The 22572-nt window shown below is 42.7% G+C and overlaps 1 protein-coding gene across 1 annotated transcript in view; it reads right to left on the bottom strand.

The window, feature by feature from the left end:
• PICK1 (protein interacting with PRKCA 1) overlaps window positions 1-22572 on the bottom strand; it is a 96249-nt gene that overhangs the window by 7244 nt on the left and 66433 nt on the right. The window contains exons 8-11 of the mRNA XM_040406569.1: window positions 18385-18447; window positions 17702-17835; window positions 7784-7876; window positions 6290-6340 (exon numbers count right to left, since the gene is read on the bottom strand). Of these exons, the coding sequence (XP_040262503.1) occupies window positions 6290-6340; window positions 7784-7876; window positions 17702-17835; window positions 18385-18447 (341 nt within the window). The remainder of the gene's footprint in view (window positions 1-6289; window positions 6341-7783; window positions 7877-17701; window positions 17836-18384; window positions 18448-22572) is intronic.

The raw sequence follows: 22572 nt of genomic DNA, 5'->3' as shown, positions 1-22572 counted from the left end.
GTAAAGAGGAATGGTCAAGAATTACTCCTGACCGTTGTGTACATCTGATCTGCAACTACAGGAAACGTTTGGTTGAAGTTATTGCTACCAAAGGAGGTTCAACCAGTTATTAAATCCAAGGGTTCACATACTTTTTCCACCTGCACTGTGAATGTTTACATGGTGTGTTCAATAAAAACATGGTAACATTTAATGCTTTGTGTGTTATTAATTTAAGCAGACTGTGATTGTCTATTGTTGTGACTTAGATGAAGATCAGATCACATTTTATGACCAATTTGTGCAGAAATCCATATCATTCCAAAGGGTTCACATACTTTTTCTTCTAACTGTAAATGGGGTTGGGACCATCAGTTGCATTGAGGAGAAGTCAGGTGGATACACAGCTGATAGTCCTACTGAATAGACTGTTAGAATTTGTATTATGGCAAGAAAAAAGCAGCTAAGTAAAGAAAAACGAGTGGCCATCATTACTTTAAGAAATGAAGGTCAGTCAGTCAGTCAGCCGAAAAATTGGGAAAACTTTGAAAGTAAGGGCTATTTGACCATGAAGGAGAGTGATGGGGTGCTGCGCCAGATGACCTGGCCTCCACAGTCACCGGACCTGAACCCAATCGAGATGGTTTGGGGTGAGCTGGACTGCAGAGTGAAGGCAAAAGAGCCAACAAGTGCTAAGCATCTCTGGGAACTCCTTCAAGACTGTTGGAAGACCATTTCAGGGGACTACCTCTTGAAGCTCATCAAGAGAATGCCAAGAGTGTGCAAAGCAGTAATCAAAGCAAAAGGTGGCTACTTTGAAGAACCTAGAATATGACATATTTTTAGTTGTTTCACACTTGTTTGCTATGTATATAATTCCACATGTGTTAATTCATAGTTTTGATGCCTTCATAGTCATGAAAATAAAGAAAACTCTTTGAATGAGAAGGTGTGTCCAAACTTTTGGTCTGTACTGTACATGGCGGGTTATAGTTAACAGCCTACCATCCTGATGGATAAAATTGTGCGACAGCAGACAAGTGGTTAAAAGTGTTTTTCAGACACAAAAATTTAGACTGGACTTCTGCTGGCCACTCAATGGTTTCAGCTGCGATGTGGCACATCACATGACTACTGCCACTGCTGAGGCCCTCAATTGGTGGGCAGCAGTAATGTGTGTACAGATGGCACGTCACACTTCCGGTTTAGAAGGGACCGAAGCTGAGGAGAAGCAGCTTGGTGCTGGAACCTAAGCACCAGGGACATGCATGTCTTTTTGTTTTAACCCCTGCACTCTGTCTGGCCTAATGAAAGGTGGTTCTTGGTCACCGAGAGCCCCTTTAACCTCTTCTAAACATCCTCCTTACATGTACGGTCAAAATAAACGTGTTAAAAACAGGAGAAAACCATTGAAATTCAATAAGAGGAGCAATGTATTATAAAAGAAAGCATTTAAACTACTAAAAGAAGAAGCAGTGATGCTAAATAAATTATAGAAAAATTAAAAAATAAATTTGGGGGACATTAACCAAGACCGGTCTTTTCTATGCCGGTCTCAAATCTGCTTTGTGTGACTATTTAAAGCCAGTTTGCTGGCATGGGGTCTTCATAAATGACCTTCATTGTGTAAGTCACAAAATGTCAGCAAAGAATGAAACGGTATCATCTGCAGGGAAAAAAATATATATAAAAAAAATAATAATAATTTTCAGCTACATAAATAAATAAGAAACTTAAAAGGCCACTGTGCGTTCATGAAATTTTTGATATGTTATAAGGACATATCAAAAGTTTAGATCTGTAGATCTCAGCTCCAAGACTCCCGTCCATCTCTAGAACAAGGGGAAAGAAGCGCTCGCTTAGTGGACTCTCCCCCTAGTTGCTGAACAAGATGGGTCCATAGACTTTCTACTGAGTCTGTCTCACTTCTTGCAGCGAGAACGCACTAAGCAAGCACTTCTCTCTCCTCGTTCTAGAGATCTGTGGGGGTCTCAGCACTCAGACCCCCACTAATCTAAACTAATGTCCCTATGCCATATAAAATGTTTTATGAAAGTACACTTATCCTTTAAAACTGCAGGTATTGGCCTTCTCAAAAATAATTAGTGTAAGGCCTCTTGCACACAAACGTTTATTTTTCCCGTTTATGTTCTGTTTTTTGCGTTCCGTATACGGCCCGTATACATAACCATTCATTTCAATAGCTCTGCAAAAAAAACGGAATGTACTCCGTATGCATTCCATTTCCGTTCTGTTCATAGAACATGTCCTATTATTGCCCGCAAATCACGTTCCGTGGCTCCATTCAAGTCAACGGGGCTGTAAAAAAAACGGAACGGATACGGAATGCATCCGTATGTCTTCCGCATCTGTTCCGTTTTTGCAGAATCATCTATTGAAAATGTTATGCCCAGCCCAATTTTTGTTGTAATTACTGTATACTGTATATGCCAAGCTTCTGTTTCTGTTTGCGATCCGCAAAAAACGTAAACCAAACGGCAAAACGGAACGGCAAAACCAAACGGAAATGGAAACACTGAAACAAAGAACAGATCCATACGGTCGTGCGCAAGAGGCCTTATGGTGGAGGATGATGAGCAACTACTGTATGTACACAAGAAAATCCAACGACATGTTTAGGGATAATGTAAATTTCCCATTAAGTGACACTAGCTTAAAGGGGTTCTCCAGGAATTAAAAAAATGAAAATACTTAAATATTATTTTATAATAAATATATTCACAAACACCTTTCATTACTTAGGAGAAATAAAATGGCTGCCATCCTATCAGTACACCCAAAACCTGTCCTAATCACACAGGAGGACATGTTACTTCACCACAATGAGCCATAGTGCTGCCTCATCCTCCTCTGCTTGTCAGGAATCATGTTCCTAAATACAGGTGAATCTCTGTGGGAATGGAGATGATGAGGAGACATGAGAGGAGGGTGAGGTGTGGCTAATGAGCAGCAGCAAGTGTTTACAGTCTTCATTACCACAGCAACACATTACAACAGTCTGTCCTGTCCGTCCTCTCTGTACTTCATTTCTCATGAACCAAATTCCTCAGAGATTCAACTAAAGTTCTTATCATCTGTATTCAGGATCATAGTCCCTGACAAGTAGAGAGGAGGATGAGGCAGCACTTTACCTCAGTGTTGTAAAGTAACTTGTCCTCATGTGTGATCAGGACAGGTTTTGTGTAAACTAATGGGAGAGCGGCCATTTTGTTTCCCCTGATGAATGCTCCCCAGACAAAATGAGCCATTATAAATAATGAAAGGTATTTGAGAATATATTTATAATAAAGTAATATTTAAGTATTTTCATTTTCTTAATTCCCTGAGAACCGCTTTAACCTAGGAAGTGCAGAACCACCTAAAAGACACTAAAATAGACAAATCATCAGGTCCAGATGACATATATCCCTAGTTCTGCAGGAATTAAAGAGGTATTTCCATCTAGGAGATGGGAATAACCTATGTAAGCACCAGCCAGGGGCGGGCAGAGTTACGGAAACATTCGAGTAGTAAATAGTTTCTTTGAAGTTATGGAAACAGCATAGCTAGCGAAAAGGCTGAGATGGGAACAGCCCTTTAAGCGCAGGCCTTTATTTCTAGTACTAATGGATTTCATATTGACAGGGACTATTCCACATGACTGGAGCTTAGCAAATATGGTACCAGTATTAAAAAAAGGGTCAAAAAGTGAGCCAAAAAACTATAGATAAGTGCATTTTGTATTATCTCAATGCTAATAACCTTACTACACAGCAACAGCATGGGTTTATGAGGGTTTGGCCGTGTCAAACTAATCTAATCAGCTTCTATGAGGAGGCAAGTTCCAGACTGGACTAGGGTAAGGGCTCATGCACATGGCCGTTTATTCTCCGCATCAGATCCGCATATTTTACAGGTCGGATGTGAACCCATTCACTTCAGTGGGGCTGCAAAAGATGCAGACAGCACACTGTGTGCGGTCCGCATCTATATGTCCGTTCCGCGGTCATCCGTTCCAGTTTACGAACAAGTATAGGACTATTCTATAGAGGGAAGGATGATCCGTACTGCAAAATGTGGAACGCACATGGTTAGTATCCATGTTCTGTGGATCGCAATTTGTGGAGTGCAAAAATGGCAAAGGCCGTGTGCATTAGCCCTAAAGCTGTAGCTGTTGTGTCTCTAGACTTTTCTTATACTGTACCAAATAAAAGGTTTATACATAAAATGAAAATGATGGGGGCTAGCAGAGAATATGTGTAATTCTGTACTATCAGTGATAGGAAACTGAAGTTGTACAATTAATAAATACCTTCTAATTGTGTCACAGTCCCCAGGGGGGGTAGTCTTACAAGGGTCAATATTGCACCCTATTCTTTTTAATACATTCTTAAGAGAGGGATTACATAGCAGAATTTCAATATTTGCAGATGATACTAAACCTTGGTCATGATATTGCAGAGAGATTTGGGGAAGCTGGAGGCTTGGGCAGAGAAATGGCAAATAAAGTTCAACATGGATAAATGTAAAGTTATGCACTTGGACTGAGGTTAACAAAATATACAAATATACAATAATAAAGGGAACACTTAAACAACACAATGTAATTCCAAGTCAATCACACTTCTGTGAAATCAAACTGTCCACTTAGGAAGCAACACTGAGTGACAATCAATTTCACATGCTGTTGTGCAAATGGGATAGACAACAGGTGGAAATTATAGGCAATTAGCAAGACACCCCAATAAAGGAGTGGTTTTGCAGGTGGTGACCACAGACCACTTCTCAGTTCCTATGCTTCCTGGCTGATGTTTTGGTCACTTTTGAATGCTGGCGGTGCTTTCACTCTAGTGGTAGCATGAGACGGAGTCAACAACCCACACAAGTGGCTCAGGTAGTGCAGCTTATCCAGGATGGCACATCAATGCGAGCTGTGGCAAGAAGGTTTGCTGTGTCTGTCAGCATAGTGTCCAGAGCATGGAGGCGCTACCAGGAGACAGGCCAGTACATCAGGAGACGTGGAGGAGGCCGTAGGAGGGCAACAACCCAGCAGCAGGACCGCTACCTCCACCTTTGTGCAAGGAGGAACAGGAGGAGCACTGCCAGAGCCCTGCAAAATGACCTCCAACAGGCCACAAATGTGCATGTCTGCTCAAACAGTCAGAAACAGACTCCATGAGGGTGATATGAGGGCCCGACGTCCACAGGTGGGGGTTGTGCTTACAGCCCAACACCGTGCAGGACGTTTGGAATTTGCCAGAGAACACCAAGATTGGCAAATTCGCCACTGGCGCCCTGTGCTCTTCACAGATGAAAGCAGGTTCACACTGAGCACATGTGACAGACGTGACAGAGTCTGGAGACGCCGTGGAGAACGTTCTGCTGCCTGCAACATCCTCCAGCATGACCGGTTTGGCATTGGGTCAGTAATGGTGTGGGGTGGCATTTCTTTGGAGGGCCGCACAGCCCTCCATTTGCTCGCCAGAGGTAGCCTGACTGCCATTAGGTACCGAGATGAGATCCTCAGACCCCTTGTGAGACCATATGCTGGTGCGGTTGGCCCTGGGTTCCTCCTAATGCAAGACAATGCTAGACCTCATGTGGCTGGAGTGTGTCAGCAGTTCCTGCAAGACAAAGGCATTGATGCTATGGACTGGCCCACCCGTTCCCCAGACCTGTGCAGGAGGCCTTACCTGAAGAGAGAGAGCCCAGCGGCTGCAGCGTGTGCTCACTGATGGGGACCGTGAGCTGGGTGGTAGGGATAGGTCTGCTGCAGCTTGCGCTGGGTGGTAGGGTGATAGAGAATGGCTGGCCCTGTCTGGGCTGGTTGATAGGGACCGTCCGGCAGTGAGAACGTTGGTGGGAGCAGGCAGATGAAGGGTGGAGCAGGCTTTCTTGCCACACATGCCTGCTCCGCCTCCAAGTCTTCACACTGCCTGCTCCTATGTACAAGGTATGAGGGCTGATGAGAGGCTAGGTTGCTTAGAAGAGGCTAGAGGGTTGATAAGAAGGGGCTGATAAGAGGCTGGGGGCTGATGAGAGGCATGGGGGTGTCATTTATATTGGGGCTCTTATCTGAGGTCTGATTGGGGGTCGTACACTTTGGGGGTCTGATCTGAGGTTTTATTGGGGTCTTATTAACATTGGGGGGTCTGATTGGGGCTGAGGTCTGATTAACCTCATTGGGTGTCTGATTGCTGGTCTGACCTTAGGTCTAATGAAAAATGTTTTTTTCTTATTGTCCTCCTCTAAAAGGTAGGTGTGTCTTATAGGCCGGTGCGTCTTATAGGGCGAAAAATACGGTACTTACTATGCTGCTGTACTCCTCGTCATCCATTTCCTTTACTTTCAGACAGTATGACTGGAAAATATTGAATTTAATAAATTATCGAGGTTAGTAACTTTCTATAACAATGTTTGCAACAGACAATCCCCACAATCTTTTTCGAGCAAACAAACTCACAAAAAAACGTTTGCTTTGTTGATGAGTTACACTCATCTCTCGGTGCCCCCTCTGGTCGAGCGACGCTGATACAATCCTCACTAGCAATGCAGCCATGATGTCATTGTTACATTATGAAAATAAAGCCTGGTAGGAAGAATCGGGGCATTGGCGTTGGAATGGAGGGGGTTTAGAAAGGCGAGTATAACTTATTATAATAATGTTCCTGCCTTGTACAAAAGAAATTTTGACTCTGACAACCCCGTTAATGCTTACACGTTTTTGAAGGAAAACAGCATACTACCAGCAAAATCATGCAGCTTATTAACACATTACTTAAAAAAAAAACTGCCACAGCCCGCTGGCAATCAGTTTGGCCACATGCTGGTACCACAATGTGGGATGCTTAAGGGCCCATTCACACAACAGATTTTGATGCCATCAAAATCCACTGTGGTTTCTGCCGTGGTTGTTCACATTGTATGCTGCTAAGCTGCAAGTGGATAGCCGTTATGGCTTCAAGTGGCGGCTGTCTGAACACCACATCAAGATGGAACATGCTCCTTCTTGGCAGAGTTGCAACTTTAGACCGCCAGCCTGCAAGCTAAAAACAATGGGAGGCAGACACTACATGGTCACAAAATCTGCGGGCAGCATGTTATTGAGCAGGAGAAGCTGAGCAGATTAATGTATAGCTTAGTGAAAAAAGATTCAATAAAGCTTGTAATATACTTTTAAACCTTTTTTTTCTTCTAACTTTAGCTATACACGAGGGATGTGTTATCAGTGATAGCTTTCACTGTTTAAGGGCTCATGTACACGACCGTATGTATTTTGCGGTCCGCAAAAACCAGATCCGCATAAAATACGGATGACATCCGTGTGCATTCCGTATTTTGCGGAGCGGAACGGCTGGCCCCTAATAGAATTGTACTATCCTTGTCCGTAATGCAGACAATAATAGGACATATTCTATTTTTTTGCGGAACGGACATACAGAAACGGAATGCACACGAAGTAACTTCCATTTTTTTGCGGACCCATTGAAATGAATGGTTCCACATATGGTCCGCAAAAAAACCGGAACGGACATGGAAAGAAAATACGTTCGTGTGCATGAGGCCTAAGTGTGTATACATAGACAGCTGTCACTCACTGATCGCTGTACACGGGGCGGTCTTAAATATAGAAAGAGCAGAGATTTAAATATATAAATTCCAAGCCTTGCTGAATCTTTTTTTACAAAACTATATATCAGTCTGCCCACTGCCTCCTGCTGCCTGCAGCTTGCTGCATTTTCTGGTGATAGGTTCTCTTTCACTATATGCTATCAAAGAAATATGAGGGCAATGGTCTACTTACCAAATATTCAAACTTGACATCAAGATATTTTTTGATAGTTAATTTCGTGTCAGGAATGGCTTTATTAAGGTATGTATTTAAATCATTCAGCATCTGTTGAAAGAGGGTTTATATCAGTAATGCAAACATACAGTAATTATTCAATTAACACTAAAACTGAAAATAAAAAACATAAAGATCTGGAAATTAAGAGTTATTGACTGCAAATCCCACAGATGAACTCGCCCCTTACTTGGTTCCCAACTGTTTTGATTTATGTAACGTTGATCGCATGGCATCTGGGAGGTTAAAGACCAGGAGCGAATGTTCCCATCCGTGCTCCGGCTCCCCCCGGTGAGGATAGGGGGAGCCAGATGCAGTGTGCGCCAGCCTCTGTACTCCTAAGTGGTACAGGGCTGCCACACATTAGTACTTCTGGCAGGGCTTCAAAGGAATACAGTGTAATCCCCGTAGACTCCAAAGCTAATGCATTGGAGTCTATGAGAAAAGCAATCTAATGATTCCCTGCTATAGTTCCCTAAGGAAACTATTAAAAAGTGTAAAAAAAAGTTTTTAAAAATATATATAAAAAAAATTATATAAAAATTAAAATCACACCCCTTTCCCCAAAAATAAAATAAAAATACTAGCAATAAAAAAAAATTGACATCATGGACACTGCTGAGTGCGAAAAATGCCCATACTATTAAATTATAAAAATATTTATATCATACAACAAATGGAGAAACAGAAAAACAAAGTTAAAATATCAGATTTGCCATTTTTATGGTTGCTTCCCCTCCAACAAAATTTTTTATAAAAAGTGATCAAAAAGTCATAAACACCCCAGAATTGTATCAATGAAAAGTACAGATTGTCCCGCAGAAAATGAAGCCTTAGACAGCTCCATACACATAAAAATAAAAAAAGTTATGGTCAGAATATGGCAATACAAACGAAAGATGTATTTTTTTTCCAAAGTTTTAAAAAAAAAATTCAGTATTAAAAAGGCAAGAAAAACTATACATATGTGGTATCACTGCAATCCTACTGACCCAGAGAATAAAAGTAGTAGGTCATTTTACCGCATAGGACACGGTGTAAAAAAAATCCCCATAGAACTGTGGCGGCATTTAGTATTTTTTAATAATTCCACCCCATTTGGAATTTTTTTCCTGCATTCCACCACATTGTATGCAATGGTAAATGATGCTATTAGAAAGTGCATCTTGTCCCGCAAATAGACAAGCCCTCATACAGCTATGTGAATGAAAAAAAATATATAATAATTTTAGCTCTTGGAGTAACAAAAAAAATAAAAGAAAATCACCCAGTCTTGAAAGTTTTTTTTTTTAATAGACTTTTCCCTCTCTAAAGCGCATCTTTTCCTGTGCGTTTAAAATGGACTTTTCAGTACATTGCTGTCAGCAGGGAGTATGGGCAGGAGCGCAGGGAGTATGGGCAGGAGCGCACATTGCTGCTCCTGCCCATGCCCTCCAGAGGTTTACTAAATGCTGGCATAGCACATGGGTATCCTGTAACCATGCACTATGCCAGGATTAGCTGAGCGGAGCAGTTCCTGCCTGTGTCTGCTTTGTTAAGCTAAAAGTCTGCATGTCAGCTAATCTTGGCATAGTACATGGTTACAGGGTACCTATGTGCTATGCCAACATTTAGTAAACCTCTGGAGGGCACGGGCAGGAGCAGCAATGTGCGCTCCTGCCCATACTCCCTGCGCTACGTACACTGCTGACAGCAATGTACTGAAAAGTCAATTTTAAACGCACAGGAAAAGATGCGCTTTAGGCTACTTTCACACTTGCGCTTGATCGGATCCGTTCTGAACGGATCCGATCATATTAATGCAGACGGAGGCTCCGTTCAGTACGGATCCGTCTGCATTAATAACTTAGAAAAATTTCTAAGTGCGAAAGTAGCCTGAGCGGATCCGTTCAGACTTTCAATGTAAAGTCAATGGGGGACGGATCCGCTTGAAGATTGAGCCATATGGTGTCATCTTCAAGCGGATCCGTTCCCATTGACTTACATTGTAAGTCTGGACGGATCCGCACGCCTCCGCACGGCCAGGCGGACACCCGAACGCTGCAAGCAGCGTTCAGCTGTCCGCCTGGCCGTGCGGAGGCGAGCGGAGCGGAGGCTGAACGCCGCCAGACTGATGCAGTCTGAGCGGATCCGCATCCATTCAGACTGCATCAGGGCTGGACGGAAGCGTTCTGCTCCGCTCGTGAGCCCCTTCAAACGGAGCTCACGAGCGGACAGCAGAACGCTAGTGTGAAAGTAGCCTTAGAGAGTGAAAAGTCTATTAAAAAGACAAAAACTGTTATTACGACATTAGGGACAATTTAACAAAAATGTATTTAAAAGTTTAGTTACTCTTTAAAGTCCAAAACATTTCCTTTCAGGGTCATGCAGGCATATATTTTTGAACCAATGCAATGATTACCATGGGGCATAAACTCCACAACAGTTTTGTAATTGATGCGATTCAAGTGGTTGTATAGCTAGAAAAAAATTGAATCTGTAAATGCATTCTAATCCTTTCACTGTGCCATAATAGTACCTCACGGGAAATACAGATTTGCCACGAGCAGTGGTACTTAGGGCCAGTTCACACTGAGTTTTTTGGCACTGATTTTGGAGCATTACCACCTTAAAATCAGCTCAAATCAAATCAGCCCTGTGTGGAAAAAAGCAGCATGGGACAGAATTAGCTCTGAATCACGATTGAAATTAATGGGAAGCATCGAAGAACAGCTTTGTGTGTGTCCATGATCTGAAAATGCAGTTTTGTTTTGGACTTAAAGGGGTTGTCTCATGGACAATGGGGGCATATTGCTGAGCCCCGCACCTATATCGAGAACGGAGCTCCGTAAGTGAAGGAGGGCGCACTGTGCATGCGCAGCTGCCCTCCTTTCATTTTCTATAGGGCCCCATAGAAATAAATGGGAGCGGGGGCCATTCACTTCTATGGGGAGCCAGCTTAATGGTGGCCGGACTGGAGTCCTCCAGCCACCACTTTGTGGGGCTCTGTTCTCTATATAGGTGTGGGTCCCAGCGGTGGGACCCATACCTATAAGACAATGGGGGCATATCCTGGCGATATGCCCCTATGGGTCCATGATGAGACAACTCCTTTAACACCCATTGGTTAAAAAAAAAAAAGTAAAATAAAACGACATAAAAAAACATACCAAAAAAAAAAAAAAAAAAGGGTGCTGAACTTTGTAGTGGGGGGTTAAAATCTGTTGTGTGAACATACATAGTTTATACATAGTTTATAAGGCCGAAAAAATACATTTGTCCATCCAGTTCGGCCTGTTATCCTGCAAGTTGATCCAGAGGAAGACAAAAAAAAACTGTGAGGTGGAAGAGTGAAGTGATGCTGCAGGCTCAGGGTGATTTAGGCTCTCTGGTAGGTTCTAATAGGCATACTGTCAGTTTTACTGTAACTGACTTAATACACTATAATGCAGAAGTATTACAAAAGGGTTTACAAAAGTAATTTCTAGTAAATTAGTACTATATAGTAGCACTATAAGTGCTATATATTCTAGCTTAAACATACAGATTTTTTTTCTAACTGTCAATATAGGATTGGCACACTCAAACATGCGGAGCCCCACGGAGTTAGAACAATTTATTATAACTATGCTTGATAAAATATAATAAAATACATAAAATACAATTATGATAAAATGCAATTGTAAGTAAAATTGGATTAAACATTAGTAGTTACTTCTATATTGTTCAGATTAACTTATTACAGATGCTGAATAAGTATGATGCTCTGAGTGTTAATAATAACAACGTGTGGGTTGTGACTACTGTTCTTCTGGACCTGTAATAATATACAGTAAATTGCAGATAAACAGATAAATCGCACTCTTTATCACTACAATCCATGTGTTTCCTGGTTATTATATACTCAATTTCTCATGGGAATCTTCGCATACATCTATGTTCAACTTTTCGAGGATTGCCGAAAAAATCTTTTCGGAAAGATTTTTTCGGCAATCCTCGAAGATTTGAACATAGATGTATGCGAAGATTCTCATGAGAAATTGAGTATATAACAACCAGGAAACACATGGATTGTAGTGATAAAGAGTGCGATTTATCTGTTTATCTGCAATTTACTGTATATTATTACAGGTCCAGAAGAACAGTAGTCACAACCCACACGTTGTTATTATTAACACTCAGAGCATCATACTTATTCAGCATCTGTAATAAGTTAATCTGAACAATATAGAAGTAACTACTACTGTTTAATCCAATTTTACTTACAATTGCATTTTATCATAATTGTATTTTATGTATTTTATTATATTTTATCAAGCATACAGTAGTTATAATAAATTGTTCTAACTCCGTGGGGCTCCGCATGTTTGAGTGTGCCAATCCTATATTGACAGTTACACAATTTGAAGGGTGAATTTATTAGATTGTGCACCTCTTATGGTTGTGGGGCTAGTGAGCTATTTCTAAGATACCTATTAAGATTTTTTTTCTAGTTAAAGGTGTTATCCAACCTCTAAAATGCCTCCCCATATGCCCAGGCCCCTCACAGAGATTGTACTTACCTCGCTTCCTGGCACCCGTGGTGCTTCTGACGCCTGCATGGCCGTCGCGCGCATGAAAACATCCAGCGTCGGGGGTATCCAATAACAGGCCACAATGGGAATGAGCCTTCCTAGCATCACGGGGATGCTAGGGAGGCTCATTCCCGTCACGCCTGTTATTGGCTGCCCATGCCCCCCCCCCCCACGACGGATGTTTTCATCCGCGCGACGGGGAGCTACAGCTGCGGCCGTGCCGATATGAGAAATGAAAAGAGACGTGGGTGCCGGGAAGCGAGCTAAGTACAACCTCTGTGAGGGTGGGATAACCCCTTTAACCGCTTGCCGCCACGCTAACGCCGAAAGGCGTCATTGCGACGGCTCCCCCAGGCTACGCTAACGCCAATAGGCGTCATCTCGCGTGAGCCGAGATTTCCTGTGAACGCGCGCACACAGGCGCGCGCGCTCACAGGAACGGAAGGTAAGAGAGTTGATCTCCAGCCTGCCAGCGGCGATCCTTCGCTGGCAGGCTGGAGATGTGTTTTTTTTAACCCCTAACAGGTATATTAGACGCTGTTTTGATAACAGCGTCTAATACACCTGCTACCTGGTCCTCTGGTGGTCCCCTTTGTTTGGATCGACCACCAGAGGACACAGGTAGCTCAGTAAAGTAGCACCAAGCACCACTACACTACACTACACCCCCCCCGTCACTTATTAACCCCTTATTAGCCCCTGATCACCCCATATAGACTCCCTGATCACCCCCCTGTCATTGATTACCCCCCTGTCATTGATTACCCCCCCGTAAAGCTCCATTCAGACGTCCGCATGATTTTTACGGATCCACTGATAGATGGATCGGATCCGCAAAACGCATCCGGACGTCTGAATGAAGCCTTACAGGGGCGTGATCAATGACTGTGGTTATCACCCCATATAGACTCGCTGATCACCCCCCTGTCATTGATTACACCCCTGTCATTGATCAACCCCCTGTAAAGCTCCATTCAGATGTCCGCATGATTTTTACGGATGCACTGATAGATGGATCGGATCCGCAAAACGCATCCGGACGTCTGAATAAAGCCTTACAGGGGCATGATCAATGACTGTGGTGATCACCCCATATAGACTCCCTGATCACCCCCCTGTAAAGCTCCATTCAGATGTCCGCATGATTTTTACGGATGCACTGATAGATGGATCGGATCCGCAAAACGCATCCGGACGTCTGAATGAAGCCTTACAGGGGCGTGATCAATGACTGTGGTGATCACCCCATATAGACTCCCTGATCACCCCCCTGTAAAGCTCCATTCAGATGTCCGCATGATTTTTACGGATGCACTGATAGATGGATCGGATCCGCAAAACGCATCCGGACGTCTGAATGAAGCCTTACAGGGGCGTGATCAATGACTGTGGTGATCACCCCATATAGACTCCCTGATCACCCCCCTGTCATTGATTACCCCCCTGTCATTAATTACCCCCCTGTAAAGCTCCATTCAGACGTCCGCATGATTTTTACGGATCCACTGATAGATGGATCGGATCCGCAAAACGCATCCGGACGTCTGAATGAAGCCTTACAGGGGCATGATCAATGACTGTGGTGATCACCCCATATAGACTCCCTGATCACCCCCCTGTCATTGATTACCCCCCTGTAAAGCTCCATTCAGACGTCCGCATGATTTTTACGGATCCACTGATAGATGGATCGGATCCGCAAAATGCATCCGGACGTCTGAATGAAGCCTTACAGGGGCGTGATCAATGACTGTGGTGATCACCCCATATAGACTCCCTGATCACCCCCCTGTCATTGATCACCCCCCTGTCATTGATCACCCCCCTGTCATTGATCACCCCCCTGTCATTGATCACCCCCCTGTCATTGATCACTCCCCCTGTCATTGATCACCCCCCTGTCATTGATCACCCCCCTGTCATTGATCACCCCCCCTGTCATTGATCACCCTCTGTAAGGCTCTATTCAGACATTTTTTTGGCCCAAGTTAGCGGAATTATTATTTTTTTTTTCTTACAAAGTCTCATATTCCACTAACTTGTGTCAAAAAATAAAATCTCACATGAACTCACCATACCCCTCACGGAAACCAAATGCGTAAAATTTTTTAGACATTTATATTCCAGACTTCTTCTCACGCTTTAGGGCCCCTAGAATGCCAGGGCAGTATAAATACCCCACATGTGACCCCATTTCGGAAGGAAGACACCCCCAGGTATTCCGTGAGGGGCATATTGAGTCCATGAAAGATTGAAATTTTTGTCCCAAGTTAGCGGAACGGGAGACTTTGTGAGAAAAAAATTAAAAATATCAATTTCCGCTAACTTGTGCCAAAAAAAATAATTTTCTATGAACTCGCCATGCCCCTCATTGAATACCTTGGGGTGTCTTCTTTCCAAAATGGGGTCACATGTGGGGTATTTATACTGCCCTGGCATTCTAGGGGCCCCAAAGCGTGAGAAGAAGTCTGGTATCCAAATGTCTAAAAATGCCCTCCTAAAAGGAATTTGGGCACCTTTGCGCATCTAGGCTGCAAAAAAGTGTCACACATCTGGTATCGCCGTACTCAGGAGAAGTTGGGGAATGTGTTTTGGGGTGTCATTTTACATATACCCATGCTGGGTGAGAGAAATATCTTGGTCAAATGCCAACTTTGTATAAAAAAATGGGAAAAGTTGTCTTTTGCCAAGATATTTCTCTCACCCAGCAAGGGTATATGTAAAATGACACCCCAAAACACATTCCCCAACTTCTACTGAATACGGCGATACCACATGTGTGACACTTTTTTGCAGCCTAGGTGGGCAAAGGGGCCCATATTCCAAAGAGCACCTTTAGGATTTCACAGGTCATTTACCTACTTACCACACATTAGGGCCCCTGGAAAATGCCAGGGCAGTATAACTACCCCACAAGTGATCCCATTTTGGAAAGAAGACACCCCAAGGTATTCCGTGAGGGGCATGGCGAGTTCCTAGAATTTTTTATTTTTTGTCACAAGTTAGTGGAAAATGCAGATTTTTTTTTTTTTTTTTTTTCATACAAAGTCTCATATTCCACTAACTTGTGACAAAAAATAAAAACTTCCATGAACTCACTATGCCCATCAGCGAATACCTTGGGGTCTCTTCTTTCCAAAATGGGGTCACTTGTGGGGTAGTTATACTGCCCTGGCATTCTAGGGGCCCAAATGTGTGGTAAGGAGTTTGAAATCAAATTCTGTAAAAAATGACCTGTGAAATCCGAAAGGTGCTCTTTGGAATATGGGCCCCTTTGCCCACCTAGGCTGCAAAAAAGTGTCACACATCTGGTATCCCCGTACTCAGGAGAAGGTGGGGAATGTGTTTTGGGGTGTCATTTTACATATACCCCTGCTGGGTGAGAGAAATATCTTGGCAAAAGACAACTTTTCCCATTTTTTTATACAAAGTTGGCATTTGACCAAGATATTTATCTCACCCAGCATGGGTATATGTAAAAAGACACCCCAAAACACATTCCCCACCTTCTCCTGAGTACGGAGATACCCGATGTGTGACACTTTTTTGCAGCCTAGGTGGGCAAAGGGGCCCATATTCCAAAGAGCACCTTTCGGATTTCACAGGTCATTTTTTACAGAATTTGATTTCAAACTCCTTACCACACATTCGGGCCCCTAGAATGCCAGGGCAGTATAACTACCCCACAAGTGACCCCATTTTGGAAAGAAGAGACCCCAAGGTATTCGCTGATGGGCATAGTGAGTTCATGGAAGTTTTTATTTTTTGTCACAAGTTAGTGGAATATGAGACTTTGTATGAAAAAAAAATAAAAATAAAAAATCATCATTTTCCACTAACTTGTGACAAAAAATAAAAAATTCTAGGAACTTGCCATGCCCCTCACGGAATACCTTGGGGTGTCTTCTTTCCAAAATGGGGTCACTTGTGGGGTAGTTATACTGCCCTGGCATTCTAGGGGCCCGAATGTGTGGTAAGGAGTTTGAAATCAAATTCTGTAAAAAATGACCTGTGAAATCCGAAAGGTGCTCTTTGGAATATGGGCCCCTTTGCCCACCTAGGCTGCAAAAAAGTGTCACACATCTGGTATTGCCGTACTCAGGAGAAGGTGGGGAATGTGTTTTGGGGTGTCATTTTACATATACCCATGCTGGGTGAGAGAAATATCTTGGCAAAAGACAACTTTTCCCATTTTTTTTATACAAAGTTGGCATTTGACCAAGATATTTATCTCACCCAGCATGGGTATATGTAAAAAGACACCCCAAAACACATTCCTCAACTTCTCCTGAATACAGAGATACCAGATGTGTGACACTTTTTTGCAGCCTAGGTGGGCAAAGGGGCCCATATTCCAAAGAGCACCTTTCGGATTTCACAGGTCATTTTTTACAGAATTTGATTTCAAACTCCTTACCACACATTTGGGCCCCTAGAATGCCAGGGCAGTATAACTACCCCACAAGTGACCCCATTTTGGAAAGAAGAGACCCCAAGGTATTTCGTGATGGGCATAGTGAGTTCATAGAAGTTTTTATTTTTTGTCACAAGTTAGTGGAATATGAGACTTTGTAAGAAAAAAAAAAAAAAAATCATAATTTTCCGCTAACTTGTGACAAAAAATAAAAAGTTCTATGAACTCACTATGCCCATCAGCGAATACCTTAGGGTGTCTACTTTCCGAAATGGGGTCATTTGTGGGGTGTTTGTACTGTCTGGCCATTGTAGAACCTCAGGAAACATGACAGGTGCTCAGAAAGTCAGAGCTGCTTCAAAAAGCGGAAATTCACATTTTTGTACCATAGTTTGTAAACGCTATAACTTTTACCCAAACCATTTTTTTTTTACCCAAACATTTTTTTTTTATCAAAGACATGTAGAACTATAAATTTAGAGCAAAATTTCTATATGGATCTCGTTTTTTTTGCAAAATTTTACAACTGAAAGTGAAAAATGTCATTTTTTTGCAAAAAAATCGTTAAATTTCGATTAATAACAAAAAAAGTAAAAATGTCAGCAGCAATGAAATACCACCAAATGAAAGCTCTATTAGTGAGAAGAAAAGGAGGTAAAATTCATTTGGGTGGTAAGTTGCATGACCGAGCAATAAACGGTGAAAGTAGTGTAGTGCCGATTTGTAAAAAAGGGCCTGGTCTTTAGGGGGGTATAAACCTGTGGTCCTTAAGTGGTTAAGACAATCTTTTTAAAACTAATAAAGAAAGAATTACAAGCAGGTCCATCCATGACGATCTTTAGACAAATCTAGGAATGCACTGAAGATTTCAGTTTTAAGAAACAATGTACTCTAAATAAGATCACTTACTGGTTTAATAGTTTTTAAAAGGCTAATTCCAAACTTTTCAATGTTTCGATGAGCATCAGCAAACTTAACAAATGCTTCACTTGCTGCAGGTTGAGGCTCTCGGACACCAATAACTGAGAACACATCTCCAAAAGCTAAAAAATGAATTACAAAGCACAGCATATTAACGTCAGAAAATACAAAAACAGGAAAAAAACACTAAGGCGGAATGACCATTACGTGTGTCAATGCTATATCCTATATATCCATACATGTTGCTAAACATCCTCCAGACTACAGTGTTGATGGTGTGCCCAGCCAAGTGCCCAACAATCAACAGGTCTGATGAATTCAATTTTGGTGCAAACAGCCGTGCCGAAATTCCACCGGGTTCTTTCTGCCTTCCATACATCTCAATGGGAAGCAGAGCTGAGGATTGCGAATCCCTTCTCAGTGCGCTCTGCAATCCTCAGAGCTGCCTCCCTCTTTGTTGCTGAAGTTAGTGATTGTTTTTTATTCTATAAAGGGAACCATAAGACATAAGGAGGGACTATACCCCAGCTTTTGAAAACCTGTGCATGGAAAAAATGCACTACTAAATCATCTTAATACATTTTCACTTCAGATAATCTATGTTAGAACATCTCATACCAAGACTGTACAAATACGCTCAACTACAAATTACATTCTGAATGAGTTATTACCTCTATGTGTCTGGGAGAGTTCGAAAAATGCTCTTAGGAGACGTTTGGTGTGTTCCATCATACCTTGAAAAAAATAACAGGAATACTGGTTGGCATGTGTGGGTACAATATTTTAAAGGGAATCTGTCATCATTATTGTTACACTAGGAATAATGCTTTGAAGGGCTAGCCCAGTTTAATGTAATAACATGGACTACAAGTACCAGCACAGTGCTTCATGCACAAAGACACATGCAAACACTGAAGTCAAGAATAAATGTAAACTGCATTACTGCTATAATTACTACATGAAAATTAGGCTCGTTGTGCATATTTTTGATCAGTTTAATGCAATGATACCCTTCATTTAGCGATCCACTTTATTCTAGAGCAGGGGTGGGCAATTATTTTTTCGATGGGGCCACATGAGAAACTGAAAATATTTTGGAGGGCCGGGCCAAAAGGCTAAACTCAATACTGCATAAAATCAATTGTATTTCTTTATAAAAAGCAGTAAATATCATTGTTGGACAACTGGTACGAGTACTTGTTATAGTTAAACAATGAAAAAGTGAGGTTGCCTTATAAGAAAAAAATTTAAATTTATTAAACAAAATTTCCCAAAACAATGAACATTTTTCACTATTTGTGACTCATATTAGTGAAAGCCATTGTCCCCCTGTGAATCCAGCCATTGTCCCCCTGTGAATCCAGCCATTGTCCCCCTGTGAATCCAGCCATTGTCCCCTGTGAATCCAGATTCCAGCCATTGTCCCCTGTGAATCCAGCCATTGTCCCCTGTGAATCCAGCCATTGTCCCCCTGTGAATCCAGCCATTGTCCCCTGTGAATCCAGCCATTGTCCCCCTGTGAATCCAGCCATTGTCCCCCTGTGAATCCAGCCATTGTCCCCCTGTGAATCCAGCCATTGTCCCCCTGTGAATCCAGCCATTGTCCCCCTGTGAATCCAGCCATTGTCCCCCTGTGAATCCAGCCATTGTCCCCTGTGAATCCAGCCATTGTCCCCTGTGAATCCAGCCATTGTCCCCTGTGAATCCAGCCATTGTCCCCCTGTGAATCCAGCCATTGTCCCCCTGTGAATCCAGCCATTGTCCCCCTGTGAATCCAGCCATTGTCCCCCTGTGAATCCAGCCATTGTCCCCCTGTGAATCCAGCAATTGTCCCACTGTGAATCCAGCCATTGTCCCCATGTGAATCCAGCCATTGTCCCCTGTGAATCCAGCCATTGTCCCCCTGTGAATCCAGCCATTGTCCAATGTGAATCCAGCCATTGTCCCCTGTGAATCCAGCCATTGTCCCCTGTGAATCCAGCCATTGTCCCCTTGTGTACAGAACACCCCCCCGGCCCCCCCATCATATACAGAACACCCCCCCTTACAATAGTACACACCCCTCCCCCCCCCCTTGCCTTTAGAAACGTAATGCTCAGAGATGATCAGCCATGTGTTAGTCACACTGACTACACACAGCACAGGGGGAGGCGGCCGCAGCTTCATGCTTGTCGGCTCTGTGACTGTCAGTGTCAGACAGTCACAGCCGATACTATGAGAGCCGCGGGCGCTGCGCTGTTACAGAGAAGGGAATAATTGCGGCCGGCCGGGTCCCGGGTACGGCTCGCACGAGGCACCCCCCCCCCCCTGCTGTGTCTTACCTAGACAGTACTGCCGCTGACGCTGCCTCCCTGCCACCGCGCCATGCCACACGCAGCACGCCGAGTCGGAAGTCCTCTTCATTCGCGGAGGAGGGGTATCGTTGCTTGGCACGCCTCTGGCTCCGCCCGGGGGCCGGATTAAAAGGTCCGCCGGGCCGTATACGGCCCGCGGGCCGTAGTTTGCCCAGGTCTGTTCTAGAGTACTTTTTATATGCAAATGAGCAGTTAATTGCACTTAGGATGACCTCAAGCCATTCTCTGCACCCTTACCACTCCTGCTTCCTCTGCCAGTTACTCCCTCTCTTTGACAGGGCCAAACACGATAACTATGCAGGAACCTGGCCTTGTTAATCAAGAAAGAGAGTGAGATGCTGGCAGAGGAAGCAGGAGGAGCAACGGTGCACTCATTTTCATATGAATTCTAAGCACTTTTTCTCTTCATCGTTTTCAGTTCTGATAGTTACCATTCAGTTGTAGCAACGTATTATAAACTGACACTTGTCGTCAGCATTAATTGTTATTGGTAAGGAATAGCTGCCATAATTGTGACCTGTGAAATCTGTGCTTGAAGGTCAGTGAAAAAAATCTTTATAGAGAATCTGCAAGCAAATTACCTATTGTTTAATTAAAGATTGTCACATTTTAACTACTCCTTTGTTGTACAACGACTTCTGCACAGGGCACGGAGCGCTGTGACTAGTCTGTTGTGTCCATGGCACGTGTGGCTGCTGTAAAACGTATAGATAATTGCTGCTAACAGCTCAGGCAAGATGGTTGCCCCCCGTAACGCAGTATATAGACTAGAATTTAAAAAAATCTACTATCAAAATATAAAAACAAGTTAGAATTATTTTTTTTTTTTTTTCCCCCACAATTTTAAATCTGCATAAAAACACTATAGGCAACACATTCCCTTTAAAAAGTTATATTTATTGCAAATACTAAAATAACTAAATTCCTGAAAATTAACCCTTTTGCTGCCAGGAAAGCTGGGCCCAATCATTACAACCAAATAAAAGCTGAAATTTCATATATACGGTGCCATGCAAAAGTTTGGGCATCCCTGGTCAAAATGACTGCTACTGTGAACAGTTAAGCAAGTTGAAGATAAAATGATCTCCAAAAGGCATAATGTTAAAGATTAAACACACTTTACAACATTTTAAACAATATCAGTGTATTATTTTGGTTTTGTACAGTTTTAAAATAAAAAGAAGGAAAGGGATAACATGCAAACGTATGGGAACCCAAGGAGATTTGAGAGCTCAGATAACTTTGACGGAGGTCTCAGACCTGCCTGTTAGGGTTAAGGCTTGTTCACAACCATAGTTACGAAAGGCCAGGTGATGCAAATTTCAAAGTTTTACAAATACCCAGACCCCCTTTAATCTGGTCACAAAAATGGCAGCCATGGGTTCTATTATGCAACTGCCTAACACTTTGAAAATTAAAATGACTGAGACCCACAAAGCAGGAGAAGACTATAAGAAGATAGCTAAGCGTTTTAAGGTTGCCATTTCCTGAGTTTAAAATGTAATTAAGAAATGACAGTTAACGGGAACAGTGGAGGTCGAGAGAAGGTCTGGAAGATCAAGAAAAATTTTACAGACAGCTGCTCGTAGGTTTGCGAGAAAGGCAAATCAGAATCTCTGCTTGACTGCAAAAGACCTTCAGGAAGATTTAGCAGACTCTGGAGTTGTGGTACATTGTTCTACTGTTCAGTGTTACTTGCACAAATATGGCCTTCAAGGAAGAGTCATCAGAAAAAATCCCACCCTGCGCCCTCTCCACAAAATTAATCGTCAGAACACCTAAACTACTGATGCATTTTGGAAACAAGTACTGTGGACCGATGAAGCTAAAATAGAACTCTTTGGCCACAATGAGCTAAGGTATGTTTGGAGAAAAAAGGACACAATTTAATGAAAAGAACACCTCTCCAACTATTAAGCATGGGGGGGGGGGGGGGTCGATCAATCATGCTTTGGAGTTATGTTGCAGCCAGTGGCACGGGGAACATTTCACAGGTAGAGGGAAGAATAGATTCAACGAAACTCCAGCAAATTCTGGAAGCAAACATAACACCAACTGTAAGACAGCAGAAGCTGAAAAGAGGATGGCTTCTACAAATGGAAAATTATCCTAACACACCTCAAAATCCACAATAGACTACCTCAAAAGGCAAAAGCTAAAGGTTTTACCATGGCCCTCACTGACCCCTGATCTAAATATCATTGAAAATCGGTGGATAGTCCTGAGAAGAGCAGTGCATGCAAGACATCCCAGGGATCTCAAAGACCTGGAAGACTTTTGCAAGTAAGGAATGGATGAAAATCCCTCAAACAATAATTGAAAGTCTCTTGGCTGGCTACAAAAAGTGTTTACAAGCTGTGATACTTGCCGAAGGGGTTGCTACTAGGTACTAACCATGCAGGGTTAGTTTTGCTTCGGGCCCTTTACCTTTTTAGTTATTTTAAAAAAGTAAAAAGATAAAAATAAAATGTTTTGCTTAAAGTACAAAGGGCATATGTCATCTTT

This window comes from Bufo bufo, chromosome 9, assembly GCF_905171765.1.
Source record: "Bufo bufo chromosome 9, aBufBuf1.1, whole genome shotgun sequence".
NCBI classification, from domain to species: Eukaryota; Metazoa; Chordata; class Amphibia; order Anura; family Bufonidae; genus Bufo; species Bufo bufo.
Note: the sequence above shows the minus strand (reverse complement) of the source record. Positions and strands in the feature narration are given on the sequence as shown.